Source organism: Podarcis raffonei, chromosome 2, assembly GCF_027172205.1.
Source record: "Podarcis raffonei isolate rPodRaf1 chromosome 2, rPodRaf1.pri, whole genome shotgun sequence".
Lineage (NCBI taxonomy): Eukaryota > Metazoa > Chordata > Lepidosauria > Squamata > Lacertidae > Podarcis > Podarcis raffonei.
The window spans coordinates 117,658,489-117,677,827 of record NC_070603.1 but is presented as its reverse complement, the minus strand read 5'-3'; the positions used below and the strand labels follow the sequence as shown (position 1 = coordinate 117,677,827).

At 43.6% G+C, this 19,339-nt stretch overlaps 1 protein-coding gene across 1 annotated transcript in view; it reads right to left on the bottom strand.

Moving 5' to 3' along the window:
- Window positions 1–15,610, bottom strand: part of LOC128409247 (E3 ubiquitin-protein ligase TRIM11-like) — a 35,175-nt gene extending 19,565 nt beyond the window's left edge. Inside the window, exons 1-5 of the mRNA XM_053379568.1 lie at window positions 14,913–15,610; window positions 12,137–12,232; window positions 10,425–10,655; window positions 9,248–9,270; window positions 8,188–8,306 (exon numbers count right to left, since the gene is read on the bottom strand). Of these exons, the coding sequence (XP_053235543.1) occupies window positions 8,188–8,306; window positions 9,248–9,270; window positions 10,425–10,655; window positions 12,137–12,232; window positions 14,913–15,479 (1,036 nt within the window). The 5' untranslated portion in view covers window positions 15,480–15,610. The remainder of the gene's footprint in view (window positions 1–8,187; window positions 8,307–9,247; window positions 9,271–10,424; window positions 10,656–12,136; window positions 12,233–14,912) is intronic.
- Between the last annotated feature and the right edge of the window lie 3,729 nt (window positions 15,611–19,339).

The following is a 19,339-nucleotide window of genomic DNA, read 5'->3' as shown; positions in this document are numbered from 1 at the left end:
AGAGTGGGGGAGAAAGAACAGGGTGAGAGACTGTTTGATCACCCTCCGAACAAGAGGAGAGAGACAAAATTTTGAGTCTGCATTTTCAGAAGACCCTGGAAATACATCAATCAAGAGTGGAGATATTTAAGGACATCCTGAAATACCTTTTGGATCTTTGGTCTAACTACGGAGACTTGGTGGCCCTGTTGAGAGGAAACAGAACTGCTTTCAGGTGGGAATTCCCCCAAGGCCTATCTTTTAAATTCAAAGGAAGAAAGTTTAAAATAAGATCAGTGGAAGATAAAGAAAAATTTCTGAAAGATCACGGAGAAGACCTGCAGAAAGAATCTGAAGAAGAAGAAGAGCCAAGAGCATTAAAACCAGGAATACTAGACATAGTATCACTACCTTTGGGACTGGACAACTTAGAGAAAGTGATACCACCAACAGAACAAGAACAACTACTAGGAGCAGTTGGAGGAAAAGTAAAGTAATTACACCATGTCTCTGCAACTATTAAGCTGGAATATTCATGGCTTTAACTCCCCGGAGAAAAGGAAAAAAAGTTTTCCATATACTGAAAAAGGAACAATTGGACTTGATTTGTTTACAGGAAACACATGTGATAAGGCTACATAGGAAAGTATTGATTAATAAAAGATTGGGTCAAGAGTTTATTTCATCGGACAAGGTTAAAAAAAGAGTAGTGATTTATGCAAAAGAGAGCCTATCACCGAAATTCATTTTTAAAGACGACCAAGGAAGATTTGTGGCAATTGAAATTCAAACACAAGGAGAGAAATTTCTGATAGTAGGAGTTTATGCACCAAATGAGGGGAAATCTGAATTTTTTAAGAAGTTGCATGAGACATTGTTGGACTATATGGACTACAATGTTATTATGATGGGAGATATGAATGGAGTGGTATCTACAAATATGGATAAGTCACAAAGACAGGTAGTCACCAAGGATGGCAGACTACCAAAAACTTTTTTTTGAGATGACTGACAATATGGACTTAATTGACATTTGGAGAACAAAGAATCCCTTGGGTAGAGAGGGAACTTTCTTCTCTGAAGCCAAAATGACCTGGACAAGAATTGACCAAATTTGGATAACTAGAGGACTGGCTCCCAAGATTCGAAAAGCGGAAATTTGCCCCAAAATTTGCTCCGACCATAATGCTGTGAGAATGGAGATGAAATTAACACCAACTGGTTCCTTTAGATGGAGGATGAATGACACCTTGTTTAGAGATGAAGAGGTTACCAAGAAGGCCCAAAAAACCTTGAGAGGCTATTTTGAGATAAATATGAACACTACGATTGAAAAAAGAGTAATCTGGGACGCAAGCAAAGCGGTTATGAGGGGGTTTCTAATTCAACAGAATGCAATAAAGAAGAGAATTCAAAATGAGAAAAAAGACAAAATTTTGGAGAAAATTAAAGAAGGCGAGAGGAAATTGAGAGCGAAACCAAAGTCACAAGAGATTCTGAGAGAAATAAAGCTATACCAAGTTCAATATATGAAAATGATGAATCAGGAAATAGAATGGAAAATCAAACAGATGAGACAAAGGACATTTGAATCGGCTAATAAATGTGGGAAACTGTTAGCTTGGCAAATGAAAAAAAGACAAAAACTCAACACCATCACCAATCTGGAAGTGGAAGGAAAGAACATACAGAATCCAGTGGAAATTAGAAAATGTTTCCAGAGGTATTTTAAACAGTTATATACACAAGGGCCACAGAAAGAAACTGATATAAACCAATTTTTAAAAACAAATGGATTACAAAAAATCTCTCAAGAACATAAGTTAATGTTGAACTATAAGATAACAGAACAGGAGGTGGAAGGTGCCATCCAGAATATGCAGTTGGGCAAATCTCCAGGGCCTGATGGTTTAATCTCAAAATACTATAGATCTCTGAAAGATTGGATAATTCAACCACTAAAGGAGGTTTGTAATGAAATTTTGGAGGGGGGAAAAGCGCCGGAGTCGTGGAAGGAAGCTTATGTTACACTTATACCGAAAACTGAGTCTGAAAAGACACAACTTAAGAACTACCGCCCCATATCCCTGCTTAATGTGGATTACAAAATTTTTGCAGATATATTGGCTAAAAGATTAAAAAAAGTATTAGTGGAGGAGATACATAAAGACCAAGCTGGCTTTCTCCCGGGCAGGCATTTATCTGACAACACGAGAAATATAATCAATATTTTGGAGAAATTGCAAGTGAATATTAATACTAAAGCAGTCTTAATTTTTGTGGCTGCGGAGAAAGCTTTTGACAATATTTCCTGGAGTTTTATGAAGAAAAATCTTCAGGGGATGGGGGTTGGTCAAGGTTTTGAAAATGGTATAGGTGCAATTTACTCAGAACAAAAGGCTAAGTTAATTGTTAACAATGTGGTGACAGAGGAATTTAAGATAGAGAAAGGGACACAACAAGGCTGCCCAATTTCCCCATTGCTTTTTATTTCGGTCCTGGAGGTTTTGCTAAATATGATCAGAAGGGACCATCTGATTAAAGGTATACAGGTCGGAGCTAAACAGTACAAATTGAAAGCTTTTGCAGATGATTTAGTATTGACACTACAAGAGCCAGAATCTAGTACTAAAAGAGTATTGGAACTGATTCAAGAATTTGGTGAAGTGGCAGGATTTAAGCTGAACAAGTTAAAAACTAAGGTTCTTGAGAAAAATTTAACACCGATTGAGAAAGAGAGGTTTCAGAAGGAGACAGGTTTAACATTGGCTAAGAAAGTAAAATACCTGGGGGTTAATATGACCGCTAAGAACTTAAATTTATTCAAAGATAATTATGAGAAATGTTGGTCAGAAGTGAAAAAGGATTTAGAAATATGGTCAAATTTGAAGCTTTCCTTGTTAGGCCGAATTGCTGTTATAAAGATGAATGTATTGCCAAGAATGTTATTTCTGTTTCAATCATTGCAAATTTTGTTGTTTTTTTTTGTTTTTTTTTTATTAAATATTTATTAGCATTTTCAAAAATTAAACAAGAACAAAAAATAAGCAAAACAAAAGAAAGATACAAAAATACATAACAAAATTAAACAACAAAAAAAGAAAAAATAGAAAAGAAACACATAAGATTATTCATACTTATTGTTCTTAACCTTAAATTCTCAGACCTCCTCACACCTCCCCTTCTTGTATTCCAATTTAAATTATCAGTTCAGCAAGTCCTTAACTTATTTCTTTACCTTAATTTATACATTTATTCTAACATACCATTATTTTACTTTGCTTCTTTTTTCCATTTCCTCCATTTATTTTTTACAATCTTATTTTCAATTAATTTAAAAAAGAAGAAACCAATTTTACCTTATTAAAAACACACATCAATACTTATACCTCATTAATTATTCTTAAACCTTTTTCCTAAAGTCGACCAAAATTTCCCTTCCACGATTTACCCAATTTCCTTACCACTAATTAAAAATGAAAAGAAAAACAAATTATCCTTATGTACCCTTTGGATTCCCAACCTCCACCCGCCCTTTTTCCCGGTTCCAGTCCCCAACCAATGTCCATCAGTCTTTATGTTATTTATTTAGCCTGGAGACCTCACGTCCGAGGCCCTTTTATCTCTCTCAGTTCCTTTCTGCCGGTCTCTTTGATGGTCCTTAATGTTAAACCCCAAATCTCGGAGGGGCTCCGGCCCAGCAGAATCCTTGTTGCTTCCAGCCAGTCTTCCATACTTGAACGCAAAGCCTATGGGGGGCTCCAACTCTTGTTTCAAATTTCTTACAGATCCAGATGTCCCCAAGGCTCCAGCTTTCACCTTCCGCAGATTTATAATCTCCCATTCAGGCCAGGCTTTCCACATCCAATTTTTATTGTCCTTTTTTATCATCATGTCAGGCCTCATATTGTAACTCTCCTTTAACTCCTGCACATCTCCTGCTTCTCCTTCATTTTCTTCAAAGACAGCACCTTGCTCCATCATTTCTGCACTTTCAGTTTCATTTACTTGTTCAGTTAAGTAGGCTTCCTGTTTCAAGTCCTTATCAGGCTCAAAACTGTTGTTCACTGTCCAGTGTAGTAGTGATATCTTTGTAGACATAACATTGTATTCATCTTTCAAGTTTCCCAAGAGAGCGAGTGTTCTATCCAGTTCTGCTTGAAATTTACGTACTCCAGCCATTTTTGTAATGTAGTATCCCTATTACCCCTCTAGGGGGATTTTAGTTCCTTAATATTCCTTTCAGCTCAAAACCAAAAGTCCAGTTAATTTGTATCAGCCCTCGTTATTTTCAAATAAAACAACAAAAACAGCAGAAACAATGTTCTCTTTTTCCAGCTGGCAACTAGCTGACTCGCAGCTCTCTTGACAGCTGTCAAAATCTTCCATGCAACAGACTTTCTCTTAGGACGTTCCCAGGTCTCGGGGGGGGGGTGAAATTTCAGTCCCCAAATTCTTTTTATCCTCCAGTAAATCCTTATAGTGTCAAAACCGTGAAATCAAGATCTTTTCACTAAAAAACAGGTTCTCTCGACCTTAGTTGCCCAGTCCTTTGCTTTAAATTGTTTACAAAGAGGGGGGGGTGACTTCCTTTTTAGCCCCTTCCCGCTCGTTCCAAATCCAGAATTAAGTTTTTTAACGTTCCAATCTCCGTATTACTCACGGGTTTATATTTTAGAGTCCAGTCGGTCTTGGAAGAAGTTGGCGCTCTCTGTCTATGGCTTGCGGCTTCACTCCGTAGGCGAGGGAGTACTCTCAGCACCACGCCTCACCCTGCCTCCGTTCCGAAGCCTTTAAAAAGGCTCCGGCGCGGATTGGGGGGGCGCAAATGGTGCCCGCCGAGTCTCTGTGTTCACAGGCATCCGCGCCTGTGATTTTAGGGGTCCCCGCTTCGCCGCAGCGGCCAGACCCAGACGCTACGGAGCCGATTCCCTCCGGAGCTCGGAGGGAATCCGCCATTAAACAATGGCGCCAACCCGGAAGTCCCAATCATTGCAAATTTTGGACAAGATGGACTGTTTCAAGAAGTGGCAGAGAGATATTTCTAGATTTGTCTGGCAGGGCAAGAAGCCCAGAATAAAATTTAAAATACTAACTGATGTAAAGGAAACAGGTGGATTTGCCCTGCCAGATCTTAAACTTTACTACGAATCAGCAGTATTTTGCTGGCTGAAGTAATGGCTGCTTCTTGAGAATACAGACATTTTGGATTTAGAAGGCTTTAATAACGTTTTTGGGTGGCATGCATATTTGTGGTATGACAAGGTTAAAGCACACAAAGAATTTAAAAACCATATTGTCAGGAAAGCTTTGTTTAATGTCTGGATAAGATACAAAGATTTACTTGAAAATAAAACCCCAAGGTGGCTATCACCGATGGAAGCAAAGGCTCCAAAAAAGCTCAATATGGAGGCCAAATGGCCAAAATATTGGGAGATTTTGGAACAAGAAGGTGACAAATTGAAATTGCAGAGTTTTGAGAAATTAAAAGATAAAGTGCGAGACTGGCTTCATTACTATCAAATAAGGGAGGCTTACAATTTGGACAGAAAAATTGGCTTCCAGGTGGAAAAATCAAAATTGGAAACAGAACTGTTAGATCCCAAAACTAAGGTATTATCAAGAATGTATAACTTGCTGTTGAAATGGAATACTCAGGATGAAACGGTTAAATCTGCTATGATTAAATGGGCACAAGATCTTGGACATAATATAATGTTTGCTGACTGGGAACAGTTGTGGACCACAGGTATGAAATTCACGGCATGTAATGCCTTAAGAGAGAATATTATGAAAATGATATACAGGTGGTACATGACACCAGTCAAGCTTGCAAAAATATATCATTTGCCCGATAATAAGTGTTGGAAATGTACAGAAAATGAAGGTACATTCTTTCACCTTTGGTGGACGTGCCCAAGGATTAAGGCTTTCTAGGAGATGATCTATAATGAAATGAAAAAGGTATTTAAATATACCTTCCTGAAGAAACCAGAGGCCTTCCTCCTGGGCATGGTCGGCCAATTGGTGCCAAAGAAGGATAGAACTTTCTTTATGTACGCTACAACAGCAGCAAAAATACTCATCGCAAAGTATTGGAAGACACAAGATCTACCCACTCTGGAAGAATGGCAGATGAAAGTGATAGACTATATGGAACTGGCGGAAATGACTGGCAGAATCCGGGACCAGGGAGAAGCGTTGGTGGAAGAAGATTGGAAGAAATTTAAAGACTATTTGCAGAAACATTGTAAAATTAATGAATGTTAAAATGATGTCGGATTGAAATGAAGCGGTTTTAGCAACAAGGTTAAAAAGAATCATAGAATCATAGAATCATAGAATCATAGAGTTGGAAGAGACCACAAGGGCCATCGAGTCCAACCCCCTGCCAAGCAGGAAACACCATCAGAGCACTCCTGACATATGGTTGTCAAGCCTCTGCTTAAAGACCTCCAAAGAAGGAGACTCCACCACACTCCTTGGCAGCAAATTCCACTGTCGAACAGCTCTTACTGTCAGGAAGTTCTTCCTAATGTTTAGGTGGAATCTTCTTTCTTGTAGTTTGGATCCATTGCTCCGTGTCCGCTTCTCTGGAGCAGCAGAAAACAACCTTTCTCCCTCCTCTATGTGACATCCTTTTATATATTTGAACATGGCTATCATATCACCCCTTAACCTCCTCTTCTCCAGGCTAAACATGCCCAGCTCCCTTAGCCGTTCCTCATAAGGCATCGTTTCCAGGCCTTTGACCATTTTGGTTGCCCTCCTCTGGACACGTTCCAGTTTGTCAATGTCCTTCTTGAACTGTGGTGCCCAGAACTGGACACAGTACTCCAGGTGAGGTCTGACCAGAGCAGAATACAGTGGCACTATTACTTCCCTTGATCTAGATGCGATACTCCTATTGATGCAGCCCAGAATTGCATTGGCTTTTTTAGCTGCCGCGTCACACTGTTGGCTCATGTCAAGTTTGTGGTCAACCAAGACTCCTAGATCCTTTTCACATGTAGTGCTCTCAAGCCAGGTGTCACCCATCTTGTATTTGTGCCTCTCATTTTTTTTGCCCAAGTGCAATACTTTACATTTCTCCCTGTTAAAATTCATCTTGTTTGTTTTGGCCCAGTTCTCTAATCTGTCAAGGTCGTTTTGAAGTGTGTTCCTGTCCTCTGGGGTGTTAGCCACCCCTCCCAGTTTGGTGTCATCTGCAAATTTGATCAGGATGCCCTTGAGTCCATCATCCAAGTCGTTGATAAAGATGTTGAATAAGACCGGGCCCAAGACAGAACCCTGTGGCACCCCACTAGTCACTCTTCTCCAGGATGAAGAGGAACCATTGATGAGCACCCTTTGGGTTCAGTCAGTCAGCCAGTTACAAATCCACTGAGTGGTAGCATAGTCAAGACCGCATTTTACCAGCTTCTTTACAAGAATATCATGGGGCACCTTGTCAAATGCCTTGCTGAAATCAAGGTAGGCTACATCCACTGCGTTCCCTTCATCTACCAGGCTTGTAATTCTGTCAAAAAACGAGATCAGGTTAGTCTGACATGACTTATTTTTCAGAAATCCATGCTGACTATTGGTGATCACAGCATTCCTTTCCAGGTGCTCACAGACTGTTTGCTTAATGATCTGCTCCAGAATCTTCCCTGGTATTGATGTCAGACTGACTGGGCGGTAATTATTTGGGTCCTCTCTTTTCCCCTTTTTGAAAATAGGGACAACATTTGCCCTCCTCCAGTCTAAAAGGTTAAAAGGAATATGTAAAAATGGATTGATAACAGATGAAAATATAAAGCTATAATATGTTAAGATATAGAATTAAGATAAAAACAAAGAGGGAAAGGATTTGCTGAATTAACCATGCGAACTGGAATACAAGAAAGGAAGGTGTGAGGAGGTCAGGGAAATAAGTAAATGAAATATAAGGCATGAAAAGATTGATTTGTTTTTAACTGTTTTCTTTTTTTTGTATTTTGTATTTTTTCTCTGTATTTTTGTATTTTTTTTATTTCTCCTTTTTTCTTCTTTTTTATTATGTAACTTCTTTCTTTCTGTAAAACTCTAATAAATATCTTTTTTTAAAAAAAAAGAAGGAAGGTATCCTGGGGTTACTCAATTCCATGCAATAAGAGCCTGGCATGTTCAGTTCTGAAGAAGTAACAGAATTCCCAGTGTGAAATCCTGGCAGCCAGTTTTCATTACCTTTCCATTGTTTCATTGTATTCTCCATAAGGCAATTTAGTTCACCGGATTCCAAGATCCTGTTCCTCAGTTCTGGAGGGAAAGCCAGTGGCTTCTCTGGACTCTCTCTTTCCTCATACCTGGTGAGAAGAAAAACAACGAATGGCCCCATTGTGGCACTGTCTCCCTAATTATTATCATGAACAAAGTTGAAGTTCATTTCCCAACAGGTAATTTTCAGGATTCGGCTTCATCCCTGGTCAGTGGCTTCGTAAGGATGCTAAACAGCACAAGGGACAAGATGTAACCCCAAGCGACACCACCGGAGGGCTCCCATGGCTTCCAAAAATGCTGCCCCCTAACAGCTTTCTGGGAAGGTCCCAGGACTTAAGAACCAAACCCCTGAGGTGGAATGCCTGCAATCCCTCCCTCCCTGAGCTTCTCCAGAGGATGTGAGTGATGTCCAAAGCTGCCCAGCGGTCAAGGAGAACAACCTCAACCTTCCCTTCACCCCCTCTCTCACCCAGGAAGGACGCAACCTCATGCCCCATGGGACTCTCCCTCCAGAGGCAGGAAACAACTAGACTTTCACCCCCCACTCAAGACCACCTTCAGCTTCTCACGGTGGAAATGCTCCCAAGAAAAAGATCCCACCTATTCTAGACCAACAGACCTTCCCTCCCTAAGTGCCACAAAGGAGCTGAGTTACCAGAGTTGAGGGGCTTCTAGTTGGACATTGAAATATGTCCTAAACTCTTCCCAAGCATCTTTGGGACTTTCTCTTCTAGATGTTTGAAAATACCAAAAAGTCCATGGACAGAAAGTGCAAGAGAAAGAAAAGAGCCCCCATCCCTTTGTGAAGTGATGTGGGGAGGGAGGGAGGAGGCAGTTGACCTTGATCCTTGGAGGGAGAATTGGGGGGCTACAAGTTCAGAAGAGGGGGCTCTACTTTTACCTGTGAGATGCTGCAGGGAGTGAGTCTTCCAGTCTCCCCCCTGCAGCCCCTGGAGGGCCATGTCTGAGGTTCTTGCATCTCAGCTTCAAAGAGTGATGCTAATGGAAATGAGCCAGATCCACTTACCTCTGCAAGGTCCTTCTCACATCCTAGAGGGAAAAAGAGAAGGGAATTCACTGCACACCACAGGCCACACTAGGAAGACCCTCTCAGACCCTGCCCCTCGGATGAAAGTCTGCCTGGCACACGCCAAGGTTTTGGGTAGGGATGGCGGAATCAGCCAGTTTTGGTTTCTCACAGCTTTTATTTTTCCATTCTGAAATTATTAATTGTTCTGATTTCAAGATCTCCACATTTCCACATCAGTTTGCCATTTTTGTTTAAAATCCTTATGAAAACCCACCAGCATTTTAGGGAAATTTCACGTTTGTGGGTTCAAGAGACAATTCACACCATCTCTAGTCTTAGATTATAATTTAAAAACTTTAATCCAGTTTGCATTGTGCAATTGAGATGTAAGTAAGCCTACAGGATAATCCTGCCAGGGCACTGTCCCGAACTGTCTTCCATAGAAGTTCTCAAATTTCAAATTATGTTTTCCATCTGGAAGTAAAAAAAAGCACCTGCAGCATAAAATGTCTCCAAAGGGGTAAAAAAACAATTCCGTCTTTCCTTGGGCTCATCCACACTTCTGCTTTTCCTATGCCCAGAAAACACAGGTCCAAGTGGTTTTGTCTTTGCCCTGCCGCTTTCCCTCAGGAAAAACCTGCTCCTTAGTGTAACATCCAAGCAAACGTCAATCCAGAGAAAACCTGGCTGTGGTTTGCTCTAATTCAGCAGTAAACAGTGGGGTTTCCTGGAGGAAAGGGGTGGGACAAGCAGCAGTCTGGATGAGTCCCTCTGTCTTGCTCTTTGGTCACTGTGACTGAGCACCATTTTGGGCCGATCTGTATCCATGGGGAAGGGGATCAGCCCAGAAGTTGTGGAGGGAACGGGAAGAGAAGCTTGGTCAAGAGACTGGCTCATGTCGGAAGGAGGCCTGAACGCATCCCAGACGAAGCCCCCCCCACAGCTGAAAGGCGTTCGGAGACTAAAGCATCAGCAAAGAGCAGAAGATCAGCTCCTGTTCCATCAAAAATTTCTAGTCTGCATTCAGGTGAGTTAAGCATCCCAGGTCTCTCTGGTTTTCCTGTCCATTACAAACCTGACTAGAGGCTCCATCAACTCAGCCCCTGCACTCCTTGCATACATGAAAGGGGCAGCCTTTTCCCGGAGCCTTGGGCTGTTTCTGCCACAATCTTACCTGCAGGAGTTCATTCGCTGGTTGCTGACTCTTCTCCTCCATCTCCTGGATGATCCTCTCAAGAGAGGAGAGTTTCCTGGAGAGTCTGGCCAGCTGCTCATCCCTTCTCCCTGCAATCTTCTTCTCCACCTCTTCCACATCATTCAGCAGACGTTTCTCTTGTTCTTCCAGGAACTGGCGCAGTTCCCTGAACTTCTCCACAGTCTTCAGCCTCTCTTTTTCTGTTAATTTCTGCAAGAAAAGAGGAGGTCTGAGAACATCAGGAAGAGAATTTTGAGAATTCCACAGGGAGGACACTTCTGATTTTTCATAGACATGAAACCTCCAGTGGCTAAAGAAGTAAACCTTTATTTTGAGGGGAGGCCCTCTCCATTGCTGTTCCTGTTGACTTCTATTTTGAAGAGCTACAGCCTAAAGGAAGGAGCATTTTTTTCTAGCCATGGATATGTGGGATGTAAAAACGCATTGCAGTCAAATACAACAGTCCTACAATGCACATGCTGGGGAATGCTTTGTATCACTCAGGAGAAAACTTGCTAGTTCCTCCTGAGCTGAGACAGACTTCCTTTGCATGTGACTTAATGTGAGTGTGGTCTGTTCCTGGGAGAGGAGCACACGGCCTCCATGTTCTGCTCTGTGTCTTCTCCATTGTGTGTTCCTAAGAGTTAGGAGAAGTGACTGCTCAGTCGCAGTCACTTGAGACTATTTCCCTTATGGGATAGTTCACATAGTTATATGTTGTTCTGTAAATTAAGTCTGCCTGCAGGAATCTCATTGTGAACTGGATGATTGTAAGTAAACTAGTTTTAATCAGATGGTCGTGTCTCTTCTTCTTGGAGGGATATAAAATAAGGAAACAAGGAATCCTAAATAGTGAGGCTCAGATGAGCCTGCAACTAGCTAACTGCTGTGTAATTGTTTAACAACTCTATTAAGTTATAAAACTTGCTGGCGAAAGTTATGAATTATATAATAAAATAATATATCTTCTCCTGCCTCCATAAACATCCCCACAGGATATTCCCTGCATGTTTTGGGGCATGGCATAACCAGAGTTCAGAGGTGTTCAGAGAATGTCCATGGACATAAGACACTCTCAGTTTAGACTGGGACCATTGAGGTGTAGGAAGGCAACAGAAACAGAGGAGGATGAGGAGAAAGTGCAGAGTTTATCCCCATAGCTCCCTGAGTTTCCTAAAGATGAAGGAGAGCACACATTTAGAAAGACAACTCTTTAGTAATATTGATGGTAAATCAGGAGTTGAATTGACCTGCTTCCACCCTCTCAGCTCACAAGTCCTAAGGCTTCTCCTTCACTGCTATTCATATAATAAACGACAAAGGGAAATAAACTCAAATTAACTGCATTCAAAAGTGAATTTACTTAATCTGCTATTGCTGACAAATTATGGAGACCAAAACAGAACAATCCTTTGAAATTCACACCTCTGAATTGTTCAAGGTTGACCCAGCCAAGTAATGTTCACAAAAAACGTATTTATGAGGGTAAAGTACATATCAAAATATTTCTACAAGGAAGTAGCTTCCCTAACATCTGGTTCATTTTCAGAATAATAAATGAATAAACAAACTGATATGGATAAATGAGAAATGGGGAGAAGCTGAAATGGGCAGATTTCCCCATCCCTCCTCAGTCCTGACTCAACTCTTCAAGTGCTTGTTCCCTCCCTAGTAACAATAGAGACACTTACAAGGAGGTCTTTGCTTTCCTTGTCCAGAGCTGCTTGATAGGCCAGAATTTCCTCTCTCTCTCTCCTCAGAATCTCCAAGTGGCTACAGATCTCTCCCTAAAGAGAAAAGGAAAAAGTCAAGTTTGATAGAGACACACAGAGAGATGAATATTACACTGGCTTCTTGGGCCCGGTGGCCTTCCTATAATAGCAAAGTAGTTTACTGAAGTCTAGAGGTTTTCAACCGTTTTGGGTGCATGACTCCCTCGACCAACTACCTTTTTTCTGCAGCACCCCTGTGGGGCTCAGGATCCCAGTTAGGTCCCCCCTTGCTTGCAGAGCTTGCAGCCCCTCACCCTTTCTCAAACACCCTCCCTTGTAGAGGGCTCTCTCAACCTCCTCTCCTCTCCTCTCTTCTTAGGCGTCCTCCTCTTGGTCTCTGAGCTGTCCCAAAGAGAGGTGCCTCCTCACGCTGCCCCACAGGGACTTGTCTGTCCCTTCCCAAGAGCAAGGGCCCCTCGCCAGTTTGCTTGCTTCCTCCGAGGCCGCCTCAGCTCCTGGCAGCCAACACCCCCTGGCCAGCCCCAGAGGCACCATTCGCCAGCGGAGCTTGTAGCCAGGGCTGCTGCAACAAAGAGCTGCGCAAGCCTTTGGGAGGCAGCTATGGCATCCGAGGAGGGAGGGAAGGAAAGAGGGACAGAGGCCAGTGTTGCCAGCAGCACCCCTGAGCATCATTCAAGGCACCCCAGGTGCCACAGCACACGGGTTGAGAAGCACGGCAGAACTGGGATGGGAAAGTTTTCCAGCGCAACAAACTAGTCTGGAGAAGAGCAAAGGCAGCCATGCTCGCTCCTTTGTCTTCTCTGAAGAGACTTCCAGCCTGACTTCTCATGTTGAGGTCCCAGGGAGATGTGGGAGGAGGAGGAGGAGAAGAGGAGGAGGAGGTGGAGGAGGAAGGGGTGAGGCAGGATCCAATCTGGGATGTATCAGTCTAGTATCAAAGAGGCTAGAGAGACAGGGATAGAGCAGCGCTTCTCAAAACTTCACCCATTCCAAACCCCTCTTCTGCAAGCCTAGGGCTTTTCCACCCTTCCTCTTGGCTCCACTGCTCTGCCACTTAATTGGGTCAGATGGCAATTCAGGTTTTCTGCTGTTTGTCAGTTATTTTCTCTGCAGTAGCCAGAGCCCACGTGTGCTTGGACCACCAGGGGAGATTTAAGAGCTTCCTCAATTTCTGGGCCAAAGAAGTTCTTGCTGGGCCAGAATCCACCTAAGTAGCTCTTCGGTCAGAAGATTGCTGTCTGGTCATCCCGCAAGTGCAAAGGGGCAGCTTCATTTCATTATCATTACTATTTTGTGGCACTATTAGCATTGCATGGCAAAGGAGCATTTTTGCACCACTGTAGCAGAACAAGTGAATTATTTTAAAAGGGATTAAAAGGCATTTTTAAAAAGTTTCTTCTGAAGCAGAAGTAGAATTTTATCTTTTTATATAATAGCACAGGTCCAATTCTGAGTTGTCATGGAAAAATTATCTTCCCCCCTAGTCTTTGCAGATGCTGCTCTGAATGACTGAGTCCTTTGCCATTTGGGAAAAGCGTGCTCCTCAGAAATAGGTGCTTCCACGCATACCCTCCTAAATCTGCTTCCAACAGATACTTGGGGGGGGGGGAATCCTGCACCATCTGGGAAATTCCTCCCCCCCCAACTGATCCCTTGCTGCTCTCTGCTTTGCAGGGCATTGAGGAGGGATCCTGCTAGCCAAAGGAGACACGTACTTAGTGGTGTAGGTGCAATTTACATTTGCGTGTCGAGACCCCACAGCCACCCCCTCGTTGGGAAATAACTCACACAAGGACACAGATATTAGGTTTATGTTATTGGGCAAATTTTGGCCACAACTTTATTGAATTACAGAATGTGAGCGGCATTGGCTTAGGCATTGATTGGACCCGACTATATCAGACTCCTCCCACTGTGCAGGAAGTCCAGTAAGGGTAAGCCACCAGTAGGGGGAGCCCTGTTGAAGCGAACCAACTCAAACTCCCCTTGGTGTTCCCGTGGGGGTCGTGTCAAGACCCCAGCCCCCAACTGGGCTTCCAACAAGATCAAGACCCCCCCCCCCCCGGTTCCTGTAATGGAATACCCTCAAGCATGGAGGGGCAGGTGGTGGCCACACCTCCCCTCCCCTCCACAAGGTCAAACAATGCCTAACCGCAACCCTAACAAAGTTGTGACGATTGCTGTGAGGTAGGCGAAAACCAAGTGGCCAGTGCCAATTTGCCAAGTGGAAAAATCCCTACCAGGCCCCTCGGACAACCAAGGCGACGAACCGAAGTCCATAGCAAGGCCAGTGCCTAACCTGCGAATAGGGAGGGAGGGCGGGTGATCGAGGGAGCAAGCCAAAGAGGAAGCTCCTCGAGGCCACACACACCCACACACCCGGCCACCGGATTGGCTGGCCGGGCTCTGCCTTGGCAGGGATCCCCCAGGCAAGGGGGGACAAAGTCCACACCTCCTCCCCACTGGGAAGTGGAGCTATTTGTAGTGTTCTAGATATTTACAAAGCAACCTGCTGGGGATGTGAATGAGGTCAACCCTTTCTGGCAGAGAGAAAGACTTCAACTCCCTCCTCCCAGTCATCCCAGGAGCCCTCAGGCTTCCTCTTTGTTGCTTTTTACATAATAAACCACCACCAATTCATGCCATGCCTACTTTGGACCTGAGAATTAAGAAGAAAACCTCCCAAGAAGAATCCACAGCTATTTCTCCCCCTCAAGATCCAGGGATCTCCTACCTTGTATTCCTCGATAGCCTCCTTCAGAGGAATCACCTTGTGATTTTCATGTTCCTTTGATTTGTCACACACCAGGCAGATGAGGGCTTCATCCTCCTTGCAAAAGAGCTTCATGGGCTCCTGGTGCTCCTCGCAGACTCCTCCTTTCCCTCCTTCCTCCTTTCCCTCTTGAAGGCTGAGATTCTGGGCTATTTCTACGAAGTTTGCCAGTTGCCTGTTGGGGATGAGGCTCCTTCTTTGGACTCTTTCTCTGCACTGAGGGCAGGAAGCCTCTGCCTCCGATTCCCCCCAGCACTGGATCAGGCAGGATCGGCAGAAGTTGTGCCCACACTCTGGGATGGTCACTGGATCCTTGAAGTAATCCAGGCAGATAGAGCAAGTGGCTTCATCACGGAGTCGCTGGATGTGACCCCCTGCAGCAGCCATGGCTCCCTCAGGCAAAAGTCCCAGGTAAGTTTCGTTTTCTCCGTTTTCAGCTACTGGGAGTTTCCCTTCCTGGAAATGACTCAGAAACTCAGTCACCACATGATCTTTTTTTAAAAAAAACATGTCGCCAGGTCTTTGCATTTGGTGAATGTTTTCTCAAGTGGCAGCGAATGCTTCTGGACTGCTTCCCATGCTTTTGATTACACACAAACACACACACCTAGTAAGTTGTGGTATTCATATTGTAACATTTTCATTCATAGGCTTTGTGATAGGAAAAAACTGCTCCTTTCCCCTTATGGGGCACCCTGGAGCCCGTATAGAGTCCTTACGTAGGCTCACTATTGATAGGAGAAAAATAACAGAGGCCAACCAGAGAATATTGAGAAGCAAAGCAGCTAGTAAGCATGATGTTTATTACAGCTGTTGCAACAGGGTGCTCACCCCCCACCCCCACGCAGGAGGGAGGAGGAAGCCAGAACATTGGTATGCAAACCCTTATATAGACTTTTGAAATTGCCACCCTGTAGCTCAAGTCCACCCCCCAATGCATGATACATACATCACTGAAGGGGCGGTCTACAGCAGAAATCCGGGATACCTGATAATGGTCACTGGTTGCATTACCTGGTCAATCTGACCATTCTTTTTGATGGTAAATATTCAGTTCCCAAATCCAGGTCACAGGCTCACCCTGTTCATACACAGGTACGCCCTTAAGACAGGATTTGTGAGCGAAGAGACAATGGGGAGGTTTTCCGTTTTCACATTTCTATTTCCTCAATCCATCATATTATTCTTTTCTCCTTCCTCCCACTTCCCCCTCCTCCCCCACTCCATTTCCTCCACATTATACAATTTACAATAATCTTTGCATTCTACAACCTTCTCTAATCATCTATATATTCTTATTATCTTTTTTTTACTAATTTTTCTTCCATCCAGTACTTCACATTTTAATCTAGGCATATTAGCATATCTTTTTTGAGCAATATTTTGCAATATATTAATCAAAACATTTCCACTCCTTTTTAAATTTTTGATTCGACTGATTTCTTATTATAGCAGTTAATTTTGCCAGAATTAAATATTCATTTAGTTTACAAATCCATTCCTCCTTTGTGGCTATGGTTTTTGACTTCCACTTAGCAGCAATCACTATTCTAGCAGCTGTACTTGCATATAGAAAAATTCTTCTCCCCCCCGTGGTATCTCATCATCTATCAATCCAAGGAGATATATCTCTGGTTTCTTTGTTATTGATATTTTCAACATCTTCTTTAGTTCTTCGTGTACTAGTATCCAAAATTTCTTAATTTCCTCACACCTCCACCACATATGTATAGTTGTTCCTATTGGGTGGTTTTCCATTTTCCTTCTTCCTTGCAGAGAAACATTTGAGGTCAATTTGGGAGTCAAAATGGCTGCAGGAATGTTCTCCTGCACTATTTCAGACATGTGGTTTATATACTTACGTATGTGCTTGTCTTGTACAGTTATTAATATATATATATATATATATATATATATATATATATATATATAACCTTAGAATTCCTATAACAGGCTTCCTTGTCATTTTTGAATTGGAGTTGATTCCATGAAGAGAACTCCTAAAAATCTGGTTGCTAAGTTTGACTTCAGATTGAAAAGGACACTTTCAGCATTGTTTCCCTGGAATCCTCTGTTTGCTTCGCGCTACAACTCCCATCATCCCTGGCCAGGACATCTGCAGGCATGGCTAGGAAGGCCCCCTTCCTGGAGACCCTGCAGAGCAGCTGCCAGTCAGTGGAGGCAATATTGACCTCGATGGACCAATGGGCTGGCCTGGCAGAAGGCACCATCTGTGGTGCGGCAGACAAGTTATGGAGCTCCTTCCCTAGATAGGAATGCCTGGTGCATTATCTTGGCAATTATTATTAATCAATTTTACTACACATTGTGAAGTCTTCCTATATTCCTGATGAAGTGTGGTCCCTTGCAATGGCTGAAAAACCTGGGGGGCTTTAAGAGAGGATTAGATAAAATTCCTTGAGGATAAGACTTTGGGTGGTTATATGCCCTGCCTCTGTGGTTGGAAGCAGGAATCCTCCTGAAGAGCGGTTGCTGGAGACTCTAGAAGGGGAGGGGGTCTTGTGCTCAGGTCCTGCTTTTGGGTTTCCCACACATACGTTTAAAAAATGTTTTCAGTTTCACCATCACCTGCAGGTAAAAGGAGGGAGATCAAGGTGGAGAATTCCCACCCAGGGAAGCTGTGCCAGAGGGGATATCCCTGAGGAACCTTCCTTTGTTAGCTGAGATTCCAGATCAAAAGCATGAGTCCCATGGACTGCAAGAAGATCAAACCTATCCATTCTGAAGGAAATCAGCCCCGAGTGCTCACTGGAAGGACAGATCCTGCAGCTGAGGCTCCAATACTTTGGCCACCTCATGAAAAGAGAAGACTCCCTGGAAAAGACCCTGATGTTGGGAAAGATTGAGGGCACAAGGAGAAGGGGACAACAGAGGACGAGATGGTTGGACAGTGTTCTCGAAGCTACCAGCATGAGTTTGACGAAACTGCGGGAGGCAGTGGAAGACAGGAGTGCCTGGCGTGCTCTGGTCCATGGGGTCACGAAGAGTCGGACACGACTAAACAACTAAACAAGAACAACAACAATATGTGCAAGCAGGTAAATGCATCACTTTTCAGCCAGCCATCGTTGACTTTGGGCAGCAGAGAGGGGGAGACAACCAGATGCCTAGAAACTTGGTCTTGGGGAGAGTTGGGTTCAAGTCCCTTTTTAGCTTTAGGAATTCAGAGTCCCCTGGACCAGTTGCTCATCCTGATACTAGTCAACCTCACAGAGCTGTTTTAGGGATAAAAAGTGGGGTGAGGGGGGAATAAACAATTTCACCAGCACTAGGGACCCATGTTGCTAGCACATGCTCACAACACCTTGCCACAATTTAAGCTGCATTTCCGACAGTCATAGCAGTTTGTTTCTCTTCTCCACCCATCACTACGGTTTGAAAACTTGCTGGTTGCACAATGCTTGATTTAGTGTGAATGCGATTCTCAAACCACTTTCTTTGAACATAAGCATCTGTTTGTGGTGAAGTAAGAATGCAGTTTCACAGATCAATGAAAAACAAGCTAAAAGAGGTGACATAAAAGGAAAGGGGAATGGGGAGGGAGGAGGAAAGGAACAAGCTCAGTACTAGTTCTTCAAGTTATAATGACCAGTTGGGGTAGAAACAGTGTTGGAGTGACTCTTACTAGGGGACAATTGCGGAAGAGCCCAAGGCAGCTCTGAACCATAGCAATGGAATAACCCTTATTGGGTTCTCTCTCTCTCTCTGCTCTGCAACTTCATGCAATATTGGCATTTGCTCAGTTCTATGTATGCCTATTTCCAGCATGGCCTACTTTAAAAAGGGTTCAATCTAAGCCCTGATGTTTCATCCATTGTGTCATTTAAAGTCCCACTGTGTTGTGCGCCTTCAAACAGCATTCTTGAACATGCTTAGTGCTCCCATTATTTTTCTGCATTTTGACTGCCAATGCAAGAGAAATGTGTTAGGGACACAGCCAACATTTGTGTGTGTGTGAGTGTGTTTTGGGGGGGGCATTGTCCATTCTAGGCAAAATGGCCACTCAAGTCAGCTTCTCCCTGGGGTTCCCAATGTGGCCTTTGGCCCCTGCCATTTGTAATGAGGGCTGCTTTTTTGACCAAGGATGGTGTGGAAGGGGCTGCGTGGTGTTGCCTGTCAGCAGTGGGGGTGGGCATTGGGCCAGACCCCCAGCTCAGGGTGCCCGGGGAAAGGGGTGCGTGCCACCGCCAAGGAGCAGGGGAAGGTGCTGGAGGTGACCGAGGGATAAAACCAAGCCGAAGGTGAGAGGATTAGGGCTTATCTGCTCCCCCCACCAAAAATATTTTTATTCAAGTTGGCTCCCATGCTTGTAAAGATCGGTTGCTGGAGGCTGCGGGGGGGCAAGGCTGCTTTTGCTCTCTGGTCCT